The 16,926-nt window shown below is 51.0% G+C and overlaps 1 protein-coding gene across 1 annotated transcript in view; it reads left to right on the top strand.

Moving 5' to 3' along the window:
• The window catches only part of SKIC3 (SKI3 subunit of superkiller complex), a 1,397,627-nt gene that overhangs the window by 175,734 nt on the left and 1,204,967 nt on the right, over positions 1-16,926 (top strand). The window contains exon 6 of the mRNA XM_078675399.1: positions 8,365-8,505. Coding sequence (XP_078531525.1) covers positions 8,365-8,505 — 141 coding nt within the window. The remainder of the gene's footprint in view (positions 1-8,364; positions 8,506-16,926) is intronic.

The following is a 16,926-nucleotide window of genomic DNA, read 5'->3' as shown; positions in this document are numbered from 1 at the left end:
CACCCTCCCCTTGTTCTTTTCCCTCCTCCCTCCCACCCTCCCCTTGTTCTTTTCCCCCCTCCCCTTGTTCTTTTCCCCCTCCCTCCCACCCTCCCCTTGTTCTTTTCCCCCTCCCTCCCACCCTCCCCTTGTTCTTTTCCCCCTCCCTCCCACCCTCCCCTTGTTCTTTTCCCCCCTCCCTCCCACCCTCCCCTTGTTCTTTTTCCCCCCTCCCTCCCACCCTCCCCTTGTTCTTTTTCCCCCCCGACCTCCCACCCTCCCATGGTTTTTTTTTTCACCCTCCCCTTGTCGCTTTTCCCCGTCCACCCTCTCCTTGTTGCTTTTTCCCCCTCCCATCCACCCCTTGTTGCTTTTTTCCCTCCCACCCTCCCCTTGTTGCTGTTTTCCCCTCCCACCTTCCCCTTGTTGCTTTTTCCCCTCCCACCCCTTGTTGCATTTTTCCACTCCCACCCTCCCCTTGTTGCATTTTTCCACTCCCACCCTCCCCTTGTTGCATTTTTCCACTCCCACCCCCCCTTGTTTCTTTTTCCCCTCCAACCCTTCCATTGTTGCTTCTCCCTCCCATCCTCCCCTTGTTGCTTTCCTCCTTCCACCCTCCCTTCCACCCACCCTCCCACTCTATCTCCTTGTCCAAGTGCTTTTTTCCCCCCTCCCACACTCCCCTTGTCATTGTTGCTTTTTCAACTCCCACCCTCCCCTTGTCGTTGTTGCTTTCCCCCCTCCCACACTCCCCTAGTTGCTTTCCCCCTCCCACCCTCCCCTTGTTGCTTGTCCCCTCTCCCACCCTCCCCTTCGTGCTTTTCCCCTCTGACCCTCCCCTTGTTGCTTTTTTTCCCTCCCATCCTCAGTCTTGCTTTTTTCCCCTCCCACCCTCCCCTTGTTGCTTTTTTCCCCTCCCACCCTCCCCTTGTTGCTTTTTTCCCCTCCCACCCTCCCCTTGTTGCTTTTTTCCCCTCCCTTTGTTGTTTTTTTCCCCTCCCACCCTCCCCTTGTTGTTTTTTTCCCCTCCAACCCTCCCCTTGTTGTTTTTTTCCCCTCCCACCCTCCCCTTGTTGTTTTTTTCCCCTCCCACCCTCCCCTTGTTGTTTTTTTCCCCTCTCACCCTCCCCTTGTTGCCTTTTCCCCTCCCATCCGCCCATTGTTGCTTTTTTCCCCTCACACCCTCCCCTTATTGCTTTTCCCCTCCCACCCTCCCCTTGTTGCTTGTTTCCACTGCCACCCTCCCCTTGTTGCTTTTTTCCACTCCCCCCTCCCCTTATTGCTTCCCCCTCACACACTCCCCTTGTTGCTTTCCCGTCCCACCTTCCCCTTGTTGCTTTCCCCCACGCCCTCCCATTGTTGCTTTCCCCCACGCCCTCCCATTGTTGCTTTCCCCCACGTCCTCCCATTGTTGCTTCCCCTCAACCGGCCCTTGTTGTTTTCCCCCTCCCACCCTCCCCTTGTTGCTTTTTCCGCTCCCCACCCTCCCCTTGTTTTTTTTTTTTGCCCACCCTCCCCTTGTCCTAGTTGCTTTTTCCCTCTCTCCCACCCCCCCTTTGCCTTGTTGCTTTTCCCCTCCCTCCCACCATCCCTTTGTCCTTGTTGCTTTTTCCCTCCCTCCCCTTGTTCTTGTTGCTTTTTCCCACCCTCTCTTCCTTCCATTGTTGCTCGTTCCCTTTTTCCCTCTTTCCCACCCTCCCCTTGCCTTGTTGCTTTTCCCCTCCCTCCCACCATCCCTTTGTCCTTGTTGCTTTTTCCCTCCCTCCCCTTGTCCGTGTTGCTTTTTCCCTCCCTCCCTCCCCTTGTCCTTGTTGCTTTTTCCCTCCCTCCCTCCCTCCCTCCCCTTGTCCTTGTTGCTTTTGCCCTCCCTCCCTCCCCTTGTCCTTGTTGCTTTTGCCCTCCCTCCCTCCCCTTGTCCTTGTTGCTTTTGCCCTCCCTCCCTCCCCTTGTCCTTGTTGCTTTTTACCTCCCACCCTCCCCTTGTCCTTGTTGCTTTTTCCCTCCCTCCCACCCTCCCCTTGTCCTTGTTGCTTTTTCCCTCCCTCCCACCCTCCCCTTGTCCTTGTTGCTTTTTCCCTCCCTCCCTCCCCTTGACCTTGTTGCTTTTTCCCTTCCTCCCACCCTCCCCTTGTCCTTGTTGCTTTTTCCCTCCCTCCAACCCTCCCCTTGTTGCTTTTTCCCTCCCTCTTACCCTCCCCTTGTCCTCGTTGCTTATTCCCTCTCTCTCCTTGTTGCTTTTTCTCTCCCTCCTTCCCTCCCCATGTCCTTGTTGCTTTCATCTGCCTCCTACCCTCCCCTTGTTGCTTCCCCCTCCCTCCCCTTGTCCTTGTATCTTTTTCCCATCCCACACTCCCCTTGTTGCTTTTCCCCCTCCCACACTCCCCTTGTTGCTTTTCTACCTCCCACCCTACTTGTTGCTTTTCCCCCTCCCACCGTCTCATTGATGCTTTCCCCCTCCCACCCTCCCCTTGAATGCTTTTACCCCTCCAACCCTCCTCTGCGCGTCAGTAGGCGTTGTCGTACAGCTCCGCGTACGTCGTTGGCGTCGTAGTCGCTGAGATGACATCGCTGGAGCTACTTAGACGCTCCCACGCGCGCTGACGTCAGTTCTTTTTTTTTTTCGCGCCAACAATCTCAGAACCAAAGAGAGCGTTACCCCCAGTCAATTTTTGACTGACTTTTTTGGGAGTTTTGTCTCTGGTTCGTGTTGACTCTTTGACTCCTGGTGTGTAGGGATGCCCGGTTTTAAGTCCTGCGTGGCTTGTCTCTGCACAATGTCGGTGACTGATCCGCACTGTGAGTGTCTCTACTGACTCTGAGTCATGCCCCAAATGCCGGGCCCTGGCTCCGAAAACTTTGCGGGAGCGGTCCCGAAAGTTGCTGGAGGCCCGGGAGACGGCTCCGCTCCGTTCAAGGTCCTTGTCCCGCCATCACCATCGTTCGACGAAGTCTTCGCACTTTGAGTTTGGTAAGGCGAAGCACAGAAGTCGAAGAAGCGACGTCGCTCTTCGCTTCCCCTAGCCTGTCGCACGACACGACTGCGGGTGGCACCGCCCTTGCGGCTCCAGCAGAGCCTACGTAGTCGCCAATGGCCTATCCGCCTTTTCCGGGTCCATCGGCGACTCCGGCCCAGCTGCAGGAGTTCCTGTCAGCCATGGCACGCCTTCGGGCCCTGCGGGTCCGACTGGGGGTCCTCGCTCTTCAATGTCGTCGGCTCCGTCCCCGACGTCGTCGACACCGGTCTCGACGCCGAGAGAGCCCCATGGATCCATGATTGGATCCCAGCCGATGTCGGTTGGTCTAGTACGACCTCCGTCGACGGCGCCGCCGCCGGCTGGCTTCCCGACGGACACCGTCCCCGGCTTCCACCCCGACATGGGGACGGTGCCGGACCGGTGTCGATCGGCGCTGATTCCGACGCCGATAAGGGATTTCTATCCCTTTCTCCTTCCACTTTCTTTTCCGCCTGCCCGGAAGGTTGTTGAGGACGGGGAGGACTGGGACGTGACTGAGGACCCTCTCGCAGCCCAATGCGAGTTAGACCCGGACTGGGATGAGGAAATGGAGGTTGCAGGTGACCTTGAATTTACTCCAGAACCTGGCACACTATCTCCTACCGTGGCTACGGAGGAGGGTGGTACATATTCTGTGGTGTTGCGTAGGGCGGCAGAGGCTCTCCACCTCGAGCTCCCTACAGTGGCCGTCAGGACTAACCTCCTGACAGAAGTGCTTCGGCTGGCGTTTTCCTCTGCGTATCCTCTGTTGCCCTTTAATGACGCACTTTCGGACGTTCTTTTGGGCACCTGGTTCAGGCCTAACACTAGGGCTCCTGTGGGAAAGAATGTGGCCGATGCCATCGCCCGGCCCCGGGCGACCCTATTTTCATCTCCCAACACCCTACCCCTGAGAGCTTGGTGGTCACAGCCTATGAGTCCCCTAGCCCATTCCCTTCCGCACCTCCGGACAGGGAATCCCAAAAACTGGAACAATTTGGGAAGAAAAGTTTTACTTCCGCTAGTTCAGGTCTGCGGTCTGTGAACACTGCATGCCTCTTGGGCCGTTATCCCATTCTGTATAAGACACAGTCGCGCAGGTGCTGCCTCAGTGTCCGGAGGAGGCCCGGACAATGCTCTCCCAAGCTATTGTTGAGGGAAGAGATGCTGGCAAGTTCATGATTCGTTGTGGCCTTGACACCGCAGACTCGCTGGGCAGAGCGATTTCCTACGACAGTGGTGATACGCTGCCACGCCTGGTTGAGGACAACTGGATTTTCTGGGACGTTCAGAACACTCTGATGGACATACTCTTTGATGGCACTCGCCTTTTTGGTGACCAGGCAGACAGTGCGTTGGAGTGTTTTCAGGACTCACGGGCTACGGCCAAGTCCTTAGGCCTTTCGGCCATGCGCACTGCTTCCGCTTTTTGCTCCTTTCGTGGTCACGGAAGGGGCGCCTATACATGTTTGTTTCAGAGCCACAGGCGTGCGCAGCAACAGTCTCAGCGCAGCTGCGGACATGGGACCCGCAGAGGTGGGTCACGGGGCCAGCGGGCGGGTCAGTCCACCACCTCCCCTTCAGCCACTGCCTCCAAACCTTCCTAGTCCGGTGTTTCAGGCCCACCACACACCAGTGGGTGGCAAGATTCGCTATCACCTCCCCCACTGGCGCACCATCACTTCGGACAGGTGGGTTGTGCAGATAGTCCGATGGGGCTACTCCCTCCCCTTCGAGAATACCCCTCAAGCCATGCCACCTCAGTTGTGCAAGGTCTCTTTCAACAGTGGGGAGAGCCTTGGTTAGATCTATTCGCCACCGAAGAGAACGCGCAATGTCATCACTTCTGCGCATTGGAATTTCCAAGGCAGCACTCGCTCGGCGACGCTTTTTGTCACGAGTGGAGCTGCGGTCTATTGTACGCTTTTCCGCCTATACCACTTCTAACCAGAGAGCTGAAGAAGATCAGGCACGGCTGGGCCCAAGTCATTCTTGTGGCTGCGGACTGGGCTCGAAGAGTTTGGTTTCCTGAGCTACTCCATATGAGCATGGTTCCCCGATCTGACTGCCTCTAAGGACGGACCTTCTGTCGCAGCAGCAGGGGACGGTCCTCCACCCGAACCTGTCCAGCCTCCACCTACATGCATGGAGATTGAGCGGCAACAGTTGATTTAATTTAAATTGCCTCCTGAAGTCTGTGATATAATTCTGGCAGCCAGGCGTCCCTCCACTAAATCGGTATACGCCTGCAGGTGGAAAAGATTTGTGGCATGGTGCACAGCAAAGGCTGTGGATCCCCTTTCTGACCTTCTTTCAGAAGTCCTTTTGTTTCTTCTTTTTCTGGCCCAGCAGGACTCTGCTCTTTAGGGCTATCTTTCTGCAATTTCGGCCTTTCTCATGCTCCCTGATCAGCCCTCTCTTTTCGATTCCCCTGTTGTAAGTAGATTTCTCAAAGGCATTACTCACCTTTTCCCTTCTGTTCCGTTTGTAATGCCTCAGTGGGACTTTAATCTGGTTCTTACCTATTTGATGTGCGCTCCCTTTGAGCTGCTTCACAACTGTCCTCTTCGTTTATTAACTTTGAAAACAGTTTTCCTGGTTGACATCACCTCCCTTTTACTAAGCATTATTGCCTTGACAGTCAAGTCCGGAGAGACCGCTTCTTTGGCCGTTCTGTTCTCCGTGACTTTCTAGTGTGTGTTCTTGTTCCACAGACCCACCACCGGGGTTGGTATTGCTGGGGTATCTATTCTAAGGTAAGGAATCTATCACTAATGTGTTTCTGTTAGATGAACAAGTTACTTACCTTCAGGTAACGATATATATGTAAGAAACATTAGTTAGTGATAGATTGCTTACTGCCCCACCCATCCTACCCGTTCTGCGAACTGATTTCCAGGGTTAAGGTCACCTCTTTCAGGGTCCTAGTTTCAATGCACCAGTGGTCGGTATCTTGCATGGCTCTGCGTTCCTGGCGCGGAAAGTCGTGTACAGAACTGACGTCCGGGCTCGTGGGCGCATCAAAGTAGCTCCATCGATGTCATCTCTGTGACTACGACGCCAACGATGTACGCGGAGCCGTACGACAGTGCCTATCGACATGCAGGGGTACTGCTGACGAAAGCTTTCTGGATCCAGTCTGACGCCTGGGGGTTATTCTAAGGTAAGGAATCTATCACTAACTAATGTTTCTTACAGATATATCTTTACCGAAGGTAAGTAACTTGTTCACCTAAACCCTGCACTCCCTATAGGATGCAAATGCACTGCTGCACCTTTAAATAATACATGTAAAACAGCACTTCCAAAAGACAAGGCAATAAAACAAGACCCAGCACACTCTTAAGGTGAGGCAAGAAAACAAATTCAGGTGTATTTAAAGTGCCACACACATATTTATTCATTCAATATTTTGGAAAGGAAGGCAAAATATATTGGTTAATGCAGACTCACAAATATCAAGTAACGTGGGCAAAAAAACTGAATAACCTGTTGTATATATACATGTAGCAAAGAGCATAGAAATTTAGAAATTACTTCCCAAAGTAAGTAACACCTCACCGATCGATCATGCAACATCCTTGCCAATTCAAGCTGGAGAAGCCTTTCGACAGCACAGGAAGGAGTTCGATCGGGACTCAAATCCAGATTCTTTTGTGGTAGTACGTCTACTCCACAAGTGAGCTCCCAGCTGCTCGCAAAGACTCCGTGCCTTTTAATACCTTTTACTTAACATGAGGCAAAGGTTTTAGAAACCTCGCCCCCTTTCTACTTTTACGAAAAACCGAGCTGACGGTACTGGTCTGTGTCAAGGTCAAGATAGAATCTGGCCAGGCCTCTGTATTTTGACTCCGGGACAGAGCTGTACATTGCACTCATTCTGCTGGCAACAACAATCTCTGCCCTGAAAGGTACCAAGCATGTATCCCACACAACATGTTCCAGTTCCATCTGATTGGTGAGGAGCAAAAACAAGTGAAGAGCGAAAACATCCCCCCCCCCCACTTTGCAGCTACTTGCGAGCAGAGAAAATGGAGTCTGTCACAGAAAATGGAGTCAATTATGCCAAATAGAGCCAGTAGTCAAAATATCATTCTTAATATCACTACAGGCACAAAGACACATAGCACACAGAAATGCCCTCTTCTGAAAGTGGCATTTCAAAAATTGTAATAATAAATCTGCTTTCATCAATAAGCATGATTTATCACTACTATTCCAAACAATTCCAAATATGGCCACGCTACCCCTCTCATGTCAGGAATTACCACTGAAGCACATATTAGGGGAATCCCCAATGCAAACCGAGGAAAGGGCAGTCTCACAGTAGTGAGAAACCAAATAGACTATTTGTCACTACCAGGACATGCCACACAGTTAAGGCACATGTCTCACCTTTTACCTGCACCGCACCCTGCCCATAGGGCTGGCTAGGGCCTATCTTGGGGGTGACTGATATATAGTAAAAGGGGAGTTTCAGTTGTGGCTACCACTTTATATACCACGTCACAGCGGCAGTAAACTGCGCATGCAGGCCCTGCAGTGGCAGAGGGCTGGGACAGGTTTGATAGGCTACTTCAGTGGGTGGCGCAAGCAGCACTGCAAGCCCACCAGTAGCATTTCATTTACAGGCCCTGGGTATGTGGGATACCACTGTACAAGGGACTTACTGGTAAATTAAATATACCAAACAGGTGTAGACTAATCTTGCCAAGTTTACAAGAGAGAGCACATGTACTTTAGCACTGGTCAGCAGTGATAAAGTGCCCAGAGTCATAAAACCACCAGCAACAGGTCGGAGAAAATACAGGAGAAAGGCAATAAGTTCTGGGATGACCCTGCAAAAAGGGCCAAGTCCCAACACTCCCCTTGCCCCTTTCACTACGTTCCTCCCACCCTCCAGTTGCCCCTTTCGCTACGTTCTTCCCACTCACCAGTTGTCTTTATTGCTTCATTCCCTTGCATTCTCTAGTTGTCTTTGTTGCTTATTCCGTCACAATCTCCTGTTGTCTGTGTTGCTTATTCCCTCCCATTGTCAGTGTTTCTTCTGGTGCTTAAACAAGACCTAGAGCTTGGTGTTAATCTTGTCTTGCCTATCTGGAAACATGTCCTTCATTTTGAAGGGTTAATACCAACTGTAAACTAGGGAAAACATTTTTGTTCCCCTTCTTCTGACAGAAGGGGGACGGGCTTTTGCCATGAGCCTTTATCATCACATTCTGTAATGCCCGGACTGTTTTGTGAATTTGTCTGGCTTTCTCTTATCATCCCTGCTTTTCTTCTTGGAATTTTTAAATTCTTAACCCTAAACATTAGCCTCTACAGAAGCAATAGGGGTGGTGAATATTGTAACCATATGGTAATGAGGTATGTTATTTCCTAATAATGACAGGTTGGTCGATTGTGGCAAAGACTGATAACAGTAAAGGAAGAGGAGGGTGCCGGAAAAGAAGAAGTCCACCAGTTATGGAAGAGAATGATTCAACTACTGGCAAATACTATACAAAACCAGGACAATGAAACACAGCAACTGGTAATACTCCCGGTTCCAGTCCTTCTTTAATATTTAAATACAAATATCTGCTCTTTTTTTTACTTTCCATTTGTTTATATGCTTTATAATGTTTATTTTTTTTATTGAATGCTACCTTATTACCATTATAGCCAACACTGTTTTCATAGGACTACCTAAAAAGAACCTGACATTTTTTATTACTGCTCTGGATACCGCTGCACACTAAGTCTCATCCACATGTAAGTGTGACATCATTACCTGCCCTCTCTTCTTTGAAGTGGTGCCAGATGGACTTGAGATCATCTATAATATAACATGTTTAACTTGCAAAGCACTGTGCTTAAATGCTTCCTAATATCTTACAAGTAAACTGGCCATCTCTCTGAACAACTGATTGTTTAGAACCAAAGAGAATAACCACCATCTTCTGGATCTAATATAAATTCATCCATTTGCATCTCATCGTAATCAATGTTCTCCGAGGAGGAGTTAAGAACATCTTCCACTTCTCTTGTGCCACGAGGGTCACTCCTTTCTATCGCACATCTACGGGCAACCTTTCTGTTTGCCCTGGATGGGTGGCATTTCTCTCTTGTGCTGTTAAGAGCACCATTTTTTGTTGTAGCGCAAGGGCTACCAGAGCCATAGGCGTGGTTAAAAGCCGAGTGCTTCCTCGTTTGTGAAACCTGCCTTTGTTTTTGGGCTACAGGGGTAGCAGGGAATTCCCCTTCTGAGACGGTAAAAAGTTCTCCTCCTGTTTAGTGCGGCGTCCACCACCTCCTTAACCAAGGACCTAAGTTCCTCCTCAAGAAACCTCTTAATGTTACTTTTGCCTGTGGATGGGGGTTGTTGGTGTCTATATCCATAATAATGGACTCTCTATTAAATAAATGGCTTAATTTTTGGAAGAAGCTACTCACTGTTTGAGGTATTTCAAGGATTTGTATTTCCCTTAAGGTTTTTGTTTAAAATGCTTATTGCGTGATCTTAGCTCCAGAGGGAGGTAACGTACCTCTTAGAATAGTGTGGCCGTTTTAGCTCGAGCAAGGACCTGTTATCAAGGCTACGTTCTCGCAAGTTGCAGGGGTGCGTCAACACAAAGGAAGGATGTTCCCTCTACTTTGTTGACTTTGTTCCAGCGATGCGAAGGGTAGCACGTCACAATGCTGTTGTATAAATTGGTTTCAGTCAGAGTTGCTAAGGCCTGCGGGTGAGAGTAACCAGTTTACATGTATTTCTGTGTTGCGGTCTGAGTTGTTATGGCTGTATTTACTTATGTTTCGTGCTCTGTGTTTAATTGTAAGCACTTACGAGGACGCAATACTGAGATTTAAATGGTGATGGCGTTGTGAACATTTGGTAAAAATAAGATAATGTCGGCACCAAGGTCTAATAATGCGGCATTCTTTACACTCAGCTGCTTATTTGAGTCTTCAGACTCCAAAAGGGTGAATTTTACTTACCTGGCCCTACCATAAATTGGAAGGGTTTACGAATTACTGATCTATATGAAATGTCAAATACATTACGGAAGCATGGGGCGCTAGGTGGCGCACGACCAAGATGGCCGCGCACCAGTGAGGCTCCTGCCGGACCGGGCGGAAAGATGAACTTCATTCTCATCCTACACGGTATATAACGCCCTACATGTGCACCATCGGAAAGCGGACTGATTACTGATTGCAGCGGTGCCATCCGTTTGCTGTGGCGATGCGACATGCTGGAGTAGCGGGCTGCGACATCTCGGTGCGGGAGACAGTGGTGACGTCCTGGAGCGCTGTGTCGGCTGTGTGGACTGGGAGAGACCGATGCTGACGGGCCATTCAAAGATAAGTGGCGCTAGACGTTAACGGCCCGGAGCGAGGTACAAGCTGCAGAGGTACGGCTGGCGAGAGATGGACAATGGCTGAGGGACCCTGAGGCTGCCGCGTTCCAGACCCTGCCCGATACCCGCGGCCAGTGAGAGAACGAGCCCGGTGGCCCGCGAACCGCGACACCCGGCCGCCACGGCCTGAGCCCTGTACGCTGTGAACAAGTGGTGACAGTGAGCTCAAGCGGCAGAGGGGGATCGGACACTGGCATTTTTTCATATAAGAGCTGCGGGGTATAAACGCACGGTGCACCGCCGCGAGTGCTCGCCTTAGACTGGGTTGGTGCTAGCGCCGCGGCGGAGGAGCAGAGCCGCCATCTTAAGCGCATCACACAGCTGTTGAACATAGAGGACCCTGCAGTTTGGTAGGGCCTCGGTGAGAGCAGCCCCCTCAATAATGGCTGCAACCCATTACTGCCGCACTGACTATATTGTCCCTAAGTGAGTGAGCCCAGCACATACAGAAGCGAGGAGTGGCATGAGAACCACGTGCTCCTTGGCATCCATTTTGTGAATGGTGGGACAAGCAGCAGAGCCCAATTTGACACCTCACGCAGGAGGAACGGAGAATGAACAAAATATATGGAGGCAATAACTGCGAGGAGCAAAGTACAGGCAACTACGGTGCGAAAAGAGATAGCGCATCTACAAGAAGGGCGCAAGCAGGGTGGCCAACATGGGGAGAACTGAGGCTAAACAGGCAAAACTATAGTTTGACCCACGTAAGGCGCCCGCTCTAATTCCTTGGAACGTGCAGAGTCGGACTCAACAGAACCATGAGGAGACGACAGGAAGGTGCTACTGGTGGGTATGAAGCAGCCAAGTCACCAAGCTTGACCAGCATGACCAGCGGATCAAGGAGGCAGAACACGGTATCGGAGCAGGAAGATGGAGCGGCAGCCAACAAAAAACATGTGCTTCAAATGGACAAATTGCTAAAAGTGATAGGAGACAAAAATGAGGAGTTACAGGCACGCTCACGTAGAAACAACGTTCGAGTTTTGGGCCTGGCCGAATCGACGAATACTGGCAGAATGGAGTACTTCATGGAAAAACTAGTTACTGAACTTTTTGGCAAGGACTCCTTCTCAGCACACATGACGGTTGAGCGGGCCCATAGATCGCTGGCGGCGCGTCCGCCACCGGGTGCGCAACCACGCCCAGTGATTGTACGCTTTTTTAAATTATCGCGACAGGGACACTGTGTTACGACTAGCCTGGGAGAAGGGGCAAGTACGGTATGAGAATGCCACCCTGGCCTTTTATCCTGATTTCACGCACGCTGTGCAGGAAGCCCGTCGAAAGTAGTAGAGAAGAAGCTTTAAGCACAGGACATATCGTATGCCATGCTGTACCCTGCGAAACTGACTGGCTGACTGACTGATGGTATTGCTAAAGCGCACTTATGCCGGCGCGTCTTGGCGCTGTGTAAGATAACTAAGCATGAACTGACCGATGTTTTATTGGGTAAAAAGCCATGTCTTAATTTCCTGAACTGAAGATCAACCACCTGGAAAAGCAATATGTTCGAGGCATGTGGACTGCTGAATTCATATTGTAGCATAGATCGCCGCCTAGTGTTGGGTCCGGATGTTTGCACCTCGTTGTCTTGGGAAGAGTCTTCGAAGTATCACGAGATAGGTGACTCCTCCCCTGGACTACAGTGCGCATGGGCATCTTCTCCATCTTCAGATTGTTTTTTTTCCGCTATTGGGTTTGGATGTACTTCGACAGCTCCAACTTCGGGACCGAAGTTTTCCAACTTTCTAAGGCCAAAACCTTCTACATTCGACCGTATTGTTTTTGCTCGGTATCCCCCGGGTCCGGTTTGTACTAGGTTGGATAGAAACGGATGTAAATGGGAGATACTGTCTGCTTTGGAGGAAACTGAATTCACACGATGTAACCATCGCAAACTACTACGGACCCAATACAGACAATACACACCTTGCTCTTGTTGTGGGGTAAAATCCAGATGATAGGGTCTACATATGTTATATGGGCGGGGGGATTTTAATACAGTAGTATACCCACAAAACGACCGATACCATGCCTCTGCTGCGCACTACACCAATGTGCAATGCACTCTTCACGACATAATAGACTCTAATCACCTACTGAACACTTGGAGGTATGGCCATCCCATGCAGAAGAAGGGGACACACTATTCGGCGGTGCATAAAACGTGGGTCAGGCTGGACTATCTGTTGGTGGTAGCGGGCATGACACACTGGCTTGATAAGGCGACCCACCTGGCCTGCACACACTCTGACCACTCCCCAGTGTTGGTGACCTTACGAACCCCGATAGATCAGGCCCCATACCTTAATTGGCGACTTAACCCCCTGCACCTACAGGATACAGTGTTTAAGGCGGAAGTGGAGCAGGAAATTCAGGACTTCTTTGCGAGAAATATAGACTCGGTAGCAAGCTTAACAACAGTATGGGAGGCATTTAAAGTAACAGCGCGGGGATGGTGTATGTGAGAAGTTGGCCTGATGTGCAGTGCTCACTATTCTAGTGATCACTATATATCAGTCCAAACAACCCTTATTGATGATTGGTTGTAAGTCAACCTTATAGACCAGCTATCCTAGTAGCATGGATACGAGCAGTCTAAGGCTAAGACTCTAGAGGGCGTGTTAAGCCAGCTGTTTTACCATCACATTACCCCTTGAACACCCAGTGAAAGGACACCACACAAGTTGTTATGAAAATAAACAGTGTATTTATTCATAACAAGACTACCCTGGCTCTTTATGAGACAGGGAGCTAAGCACACAACAAAACTCTTATAAAATACTTTAAGTCGCACAATTTACACAAATGCCCGAGGGGCACGAAAAACCATATACTCTAAAAGTGGAATGCGAATTACTAGCAGGTAAGTAACAATTCTCAGAGGCTTTAGAAACGCTAGGCCTACAATACTAAACACTCAGGTTAGGAGCAGGAGGCCTAGGGACACCACGTGCAGAGTGGGAACTCTCACGCGTAAGGCGGGAAAAAGCCTATGGAAGCTAGAACTCACAAAGTTACTGTTCTCGGGCGAACCCGACTAGGTAGGTCGAAAACGACAGTGGATCTGGACCCTTGGATAGTGAGGCTATGCTGGGGCACCGAAATGCCGAAGTTACCTAGCCCAGGGGCTGCGGCTGCATAGGTCTGAAAAGACGTCGGGATTCCTCGTTGACGAACCAGGAGAACGGAAGAAGAAGTTGCTGGCAGGCGGCCAGTGAAGAAAAGTTCGAAGAGATCCAAGCCTGGATCAGGGAAGAAGAAACCTGAAAGCAGAGGGGACCAAGTTCTTGAATCACTAGCCAGTGATTAAGTGGGCACCAGGATGGCACCGGGCGAAGTCACCGCAGTCAGGTGAGTGGGCGCTGCTGGGCTCTGTAGTCTCACGGACCAGGAGGCGTTGTCGGCGACCAGGATGGAGGTACGAGCTGTCCCACGATGGATGATGCTCTCGACGTCGCTGGACCCAGGATTGGGGCAACAAGTCTTGGCAAATTCAAGCCCACGCGGTGGACCTAAAATGGCGTCTGGGGTGGACCAGGAGGGTCCGGGGTACTCCTCTTTTGGAAGGGAGCAAGGGCCAGTCTGGAGCAACCAGACCAGCAGCAGTGATGTCGTCGGGCGTCGTCAGGAAGGCCACAAGCCAGCGGGCTAGTAGCCAAACAACGCGGTGAGCAGCAAAAAGCAGAAGGGCCCCACGCAGATCGTGGAGATGCTGGGAGGCTGGACTTCGGTGCTGGAGCTGCTCAGGGTCGGGGCTTCTCGGTCCCCAAAGCACTCACCAGAGGATCCCTCGGCGGTCGTGCTGGAAAGAAGTCGTGCAGTCTTGAAGATGGCCGGTCCCTCGAGGTCTCGTCGCACCCACGGTTCTCAGCTTGGCTGTAGAGGTGGGTAGAGGTCAGAGGTGCCAGGGAAGCCGGTTCTCGTCGAGCTGGGCAGTCGGATTCCGGAGGAAGGACTTGCAGCAGACCGCAGTGTTCTTAAGATGGTGCCTGCGGATGCAGGGTGACTACTCCTTAGCCACAAGGGAGAATCTTGAAGAAGAAATCTTGATGTCCTTTCGTAGAAAGTCGTGTCTTGATTCCAAAGATGATCTAATTTGGAAGGGGGCCTGCTCCTACCTTTATCTGGGAAAAGGGGGCTGGCACGCGACTAAGTCCTGCCCTATGGGTGGGACCAGGAGGGGGGTGGTTACACCCCTCTCCTTTGGCGGGCTTTCCCCAGGCCAGGGGCTGGAGTGCCCCTGGAACTGGTTTCAGCCGGCCTATGCACAGTGAGCACCGGGGTGCCACTTGCAGTCACCTTCCTCTGTAGCCCTGCCTACCTGGAATACACAAAACCCTGTCTGGGACGGTGCTGGCACCGCCCCTGGCAGGAAACCCTTTGTCCTTGCCTCCTGCTCTGGGAGGACTCCCAGCAGCAGGAGGGCAGACTTGTGTCTCGGTGGCAGCATCCATTTTGTGGAGCTGAGGCTATGTCTGACTTTAACCGGGGTTACAGGTTACATACATGTCGTGTCCCTCTAGAAGGGTGGAATGCTAACCCCGTCGCCAGAATTGGCGAGGGGTTAGTATTCCAATTCGTATGACACCTTACTCGACATGTTTTGATAAAGCGATACCAGAGTTGGCATATAACCGCGAGGATTATAATGCACTTAAGAGTATATGGTATGCGATATCATGGAAACGGCTAAGGGATGGATCCCGAAAGCTGCAGACAGGCTCAGCTCATGCCAGAGCACCATCTCACACGATTCCAAGCACTCTGCCTTCAGGATTGTTAAGGCCTGCCATAGGAGTGACTGATAGATCTGTGTGTCCATTTTTAGGGTTAGATATAGGTATACTATATCTAAAGCAAAGGGTGATTACACCACCTTGCCCCAGCTGTCGTGCAGCCAGTTGTGTCAGTTTAGTTAGTCAGCCCAGGGGTGGCACAATACATGCTTCAGCCCCTGGGAGACTTCTGGGTGCACCTCAGCCCTGGGTACAGGGACTTAGAGAGGGCCCAGTGCCAATTCAGTACCTGAGTACAATTTGGATAGAGAGAACAGCTAGGCTGTGGGTCTGATTAGCAGGCCCACAGCCAGGGAAAGTCGTAAACCAGTGCAGCAAAAAGCAAAAATCTGGGTGATCATAGGATTGCAGACCCTGCTCTCCTACAGTGTATCTCTAAAGTAGGAGGAATTTTAAAGACCTTCATAGGGATCTACGCAGACTGGAGGGCGAGTTAAAAGTACTGGAAAGAGACATAGCAGGGGGAAGGGAGACAGAAGCTGTGAGAAGTTGGCCTGGTATATGATGTTCACTATTCTAGTGAGCACCTTGCACTAGTCCAAACAACCCTTATGGTGATGGTTGTAAAGTCAACCTTATAGACCAGCTATCCCAGGGGTAGCATGGACAAAAATCAGTCTTAGGCTAAACTCAAGAGGGCATGTGAAGCCAGCTGTTTTACCATATGCAGTCCTTTTAATACCAAATGAAAGGACACCACACAGGTTATATATTCAAAATATATATGTATTTATTTCTAAATCAATCCTCTGAACTCTTTATGAGAACAGAAGCACAAGCGCATAACAAGTAACTTAATATAACAAACAATAAGTTGCACAAATATGTATAGGCCCTGGTGGCCAGCTAAACCATATACTAAAATAGTGGTATAAGAACCACGTCACGAACAATGGAGAGGCATATAGGGCCTTGAGAATCGCCTGGGCTACACTGGACTAACAGTTGTTAGGAAGCAGGAGGCCCACGGGATGCGGGTGCAGTGTCTTAATGCACACGCGTGCACACATAGAAGTCAATGGGTGCGTAAAGTTAGAAAGTTAAAGGTTTAGGAGTCTTCCGACTGGACTAGAAGCTAACCCCTTGAAACTAGGACACTAGGAGAGTTAATCTTCACAGGAGCACAGCAGTACTCTCGTTACCTCACCCACAGGAAGCGGGTGCATAGGTGCCAAAGTGTGTCGGGTTTCGTCGTGGAGTTCTATGGAGCCTTGGAGAAAAGATGCTGCAGGCGACCAGGAGAGAAGAGTCCGGTTGGATCCAAGGGCGGATCGAGGATGAAGAGTACCTGAAAGCAGAGGGGACAGAGTCTGGGTCACTAGCCAGTGACCAGGAAGGAACCAGGTGATGTCGAGGAGCAATCAGGTGGTGTCGCGAAGCTTTTCTCTGCTGCCACGTGGACCAGGAGGTGTCGACGACGACCAGGAGCTGGGCACGGACTGTCCCACGAAGGCTCTCGCTGTCGGCGGTGTCGGCTTCCGGATTGGAGTCAACAAGCCTTGGCAAAGGTAACCCACGCAGGATTCAAAGAGGGCTTCTTACTGAGGCCAGCAAGGACTGAGGGGCTTCTCCTTCGCAGGGAAGCAAGGGCCAGTCTGGAGCCACCAGACCAGTGGTGTAGATTTCGGGTTTCATCGTCACAGAGGCCACTAGCCCACGGGCAAGTGACCGGACAGACGCGTCGAGCACGAAAATGCAAAAGGGCCCCACGCAGCACTCGGTGAGTGTGGAGAGGTGATCTTTGGTGCAGTT

This window comes from Lissotriton helveticus, chromosome 2_1 (genome assembly GCF_964261635.1).
Source record: "Lissotriton helveticus chromosome 2_1, aLisHel1.1, whole genome shotgun sequence".
NCBI classification, from domain to species: Eukaryota; Metazoa; Chordata; class Amphibia; order Caudata; family Salamandridae; genus Lissotriton; species Lissotriton helveticus.
This window is presented reverse-complemented; position numbering and strand designations above follow the sequence as displayed.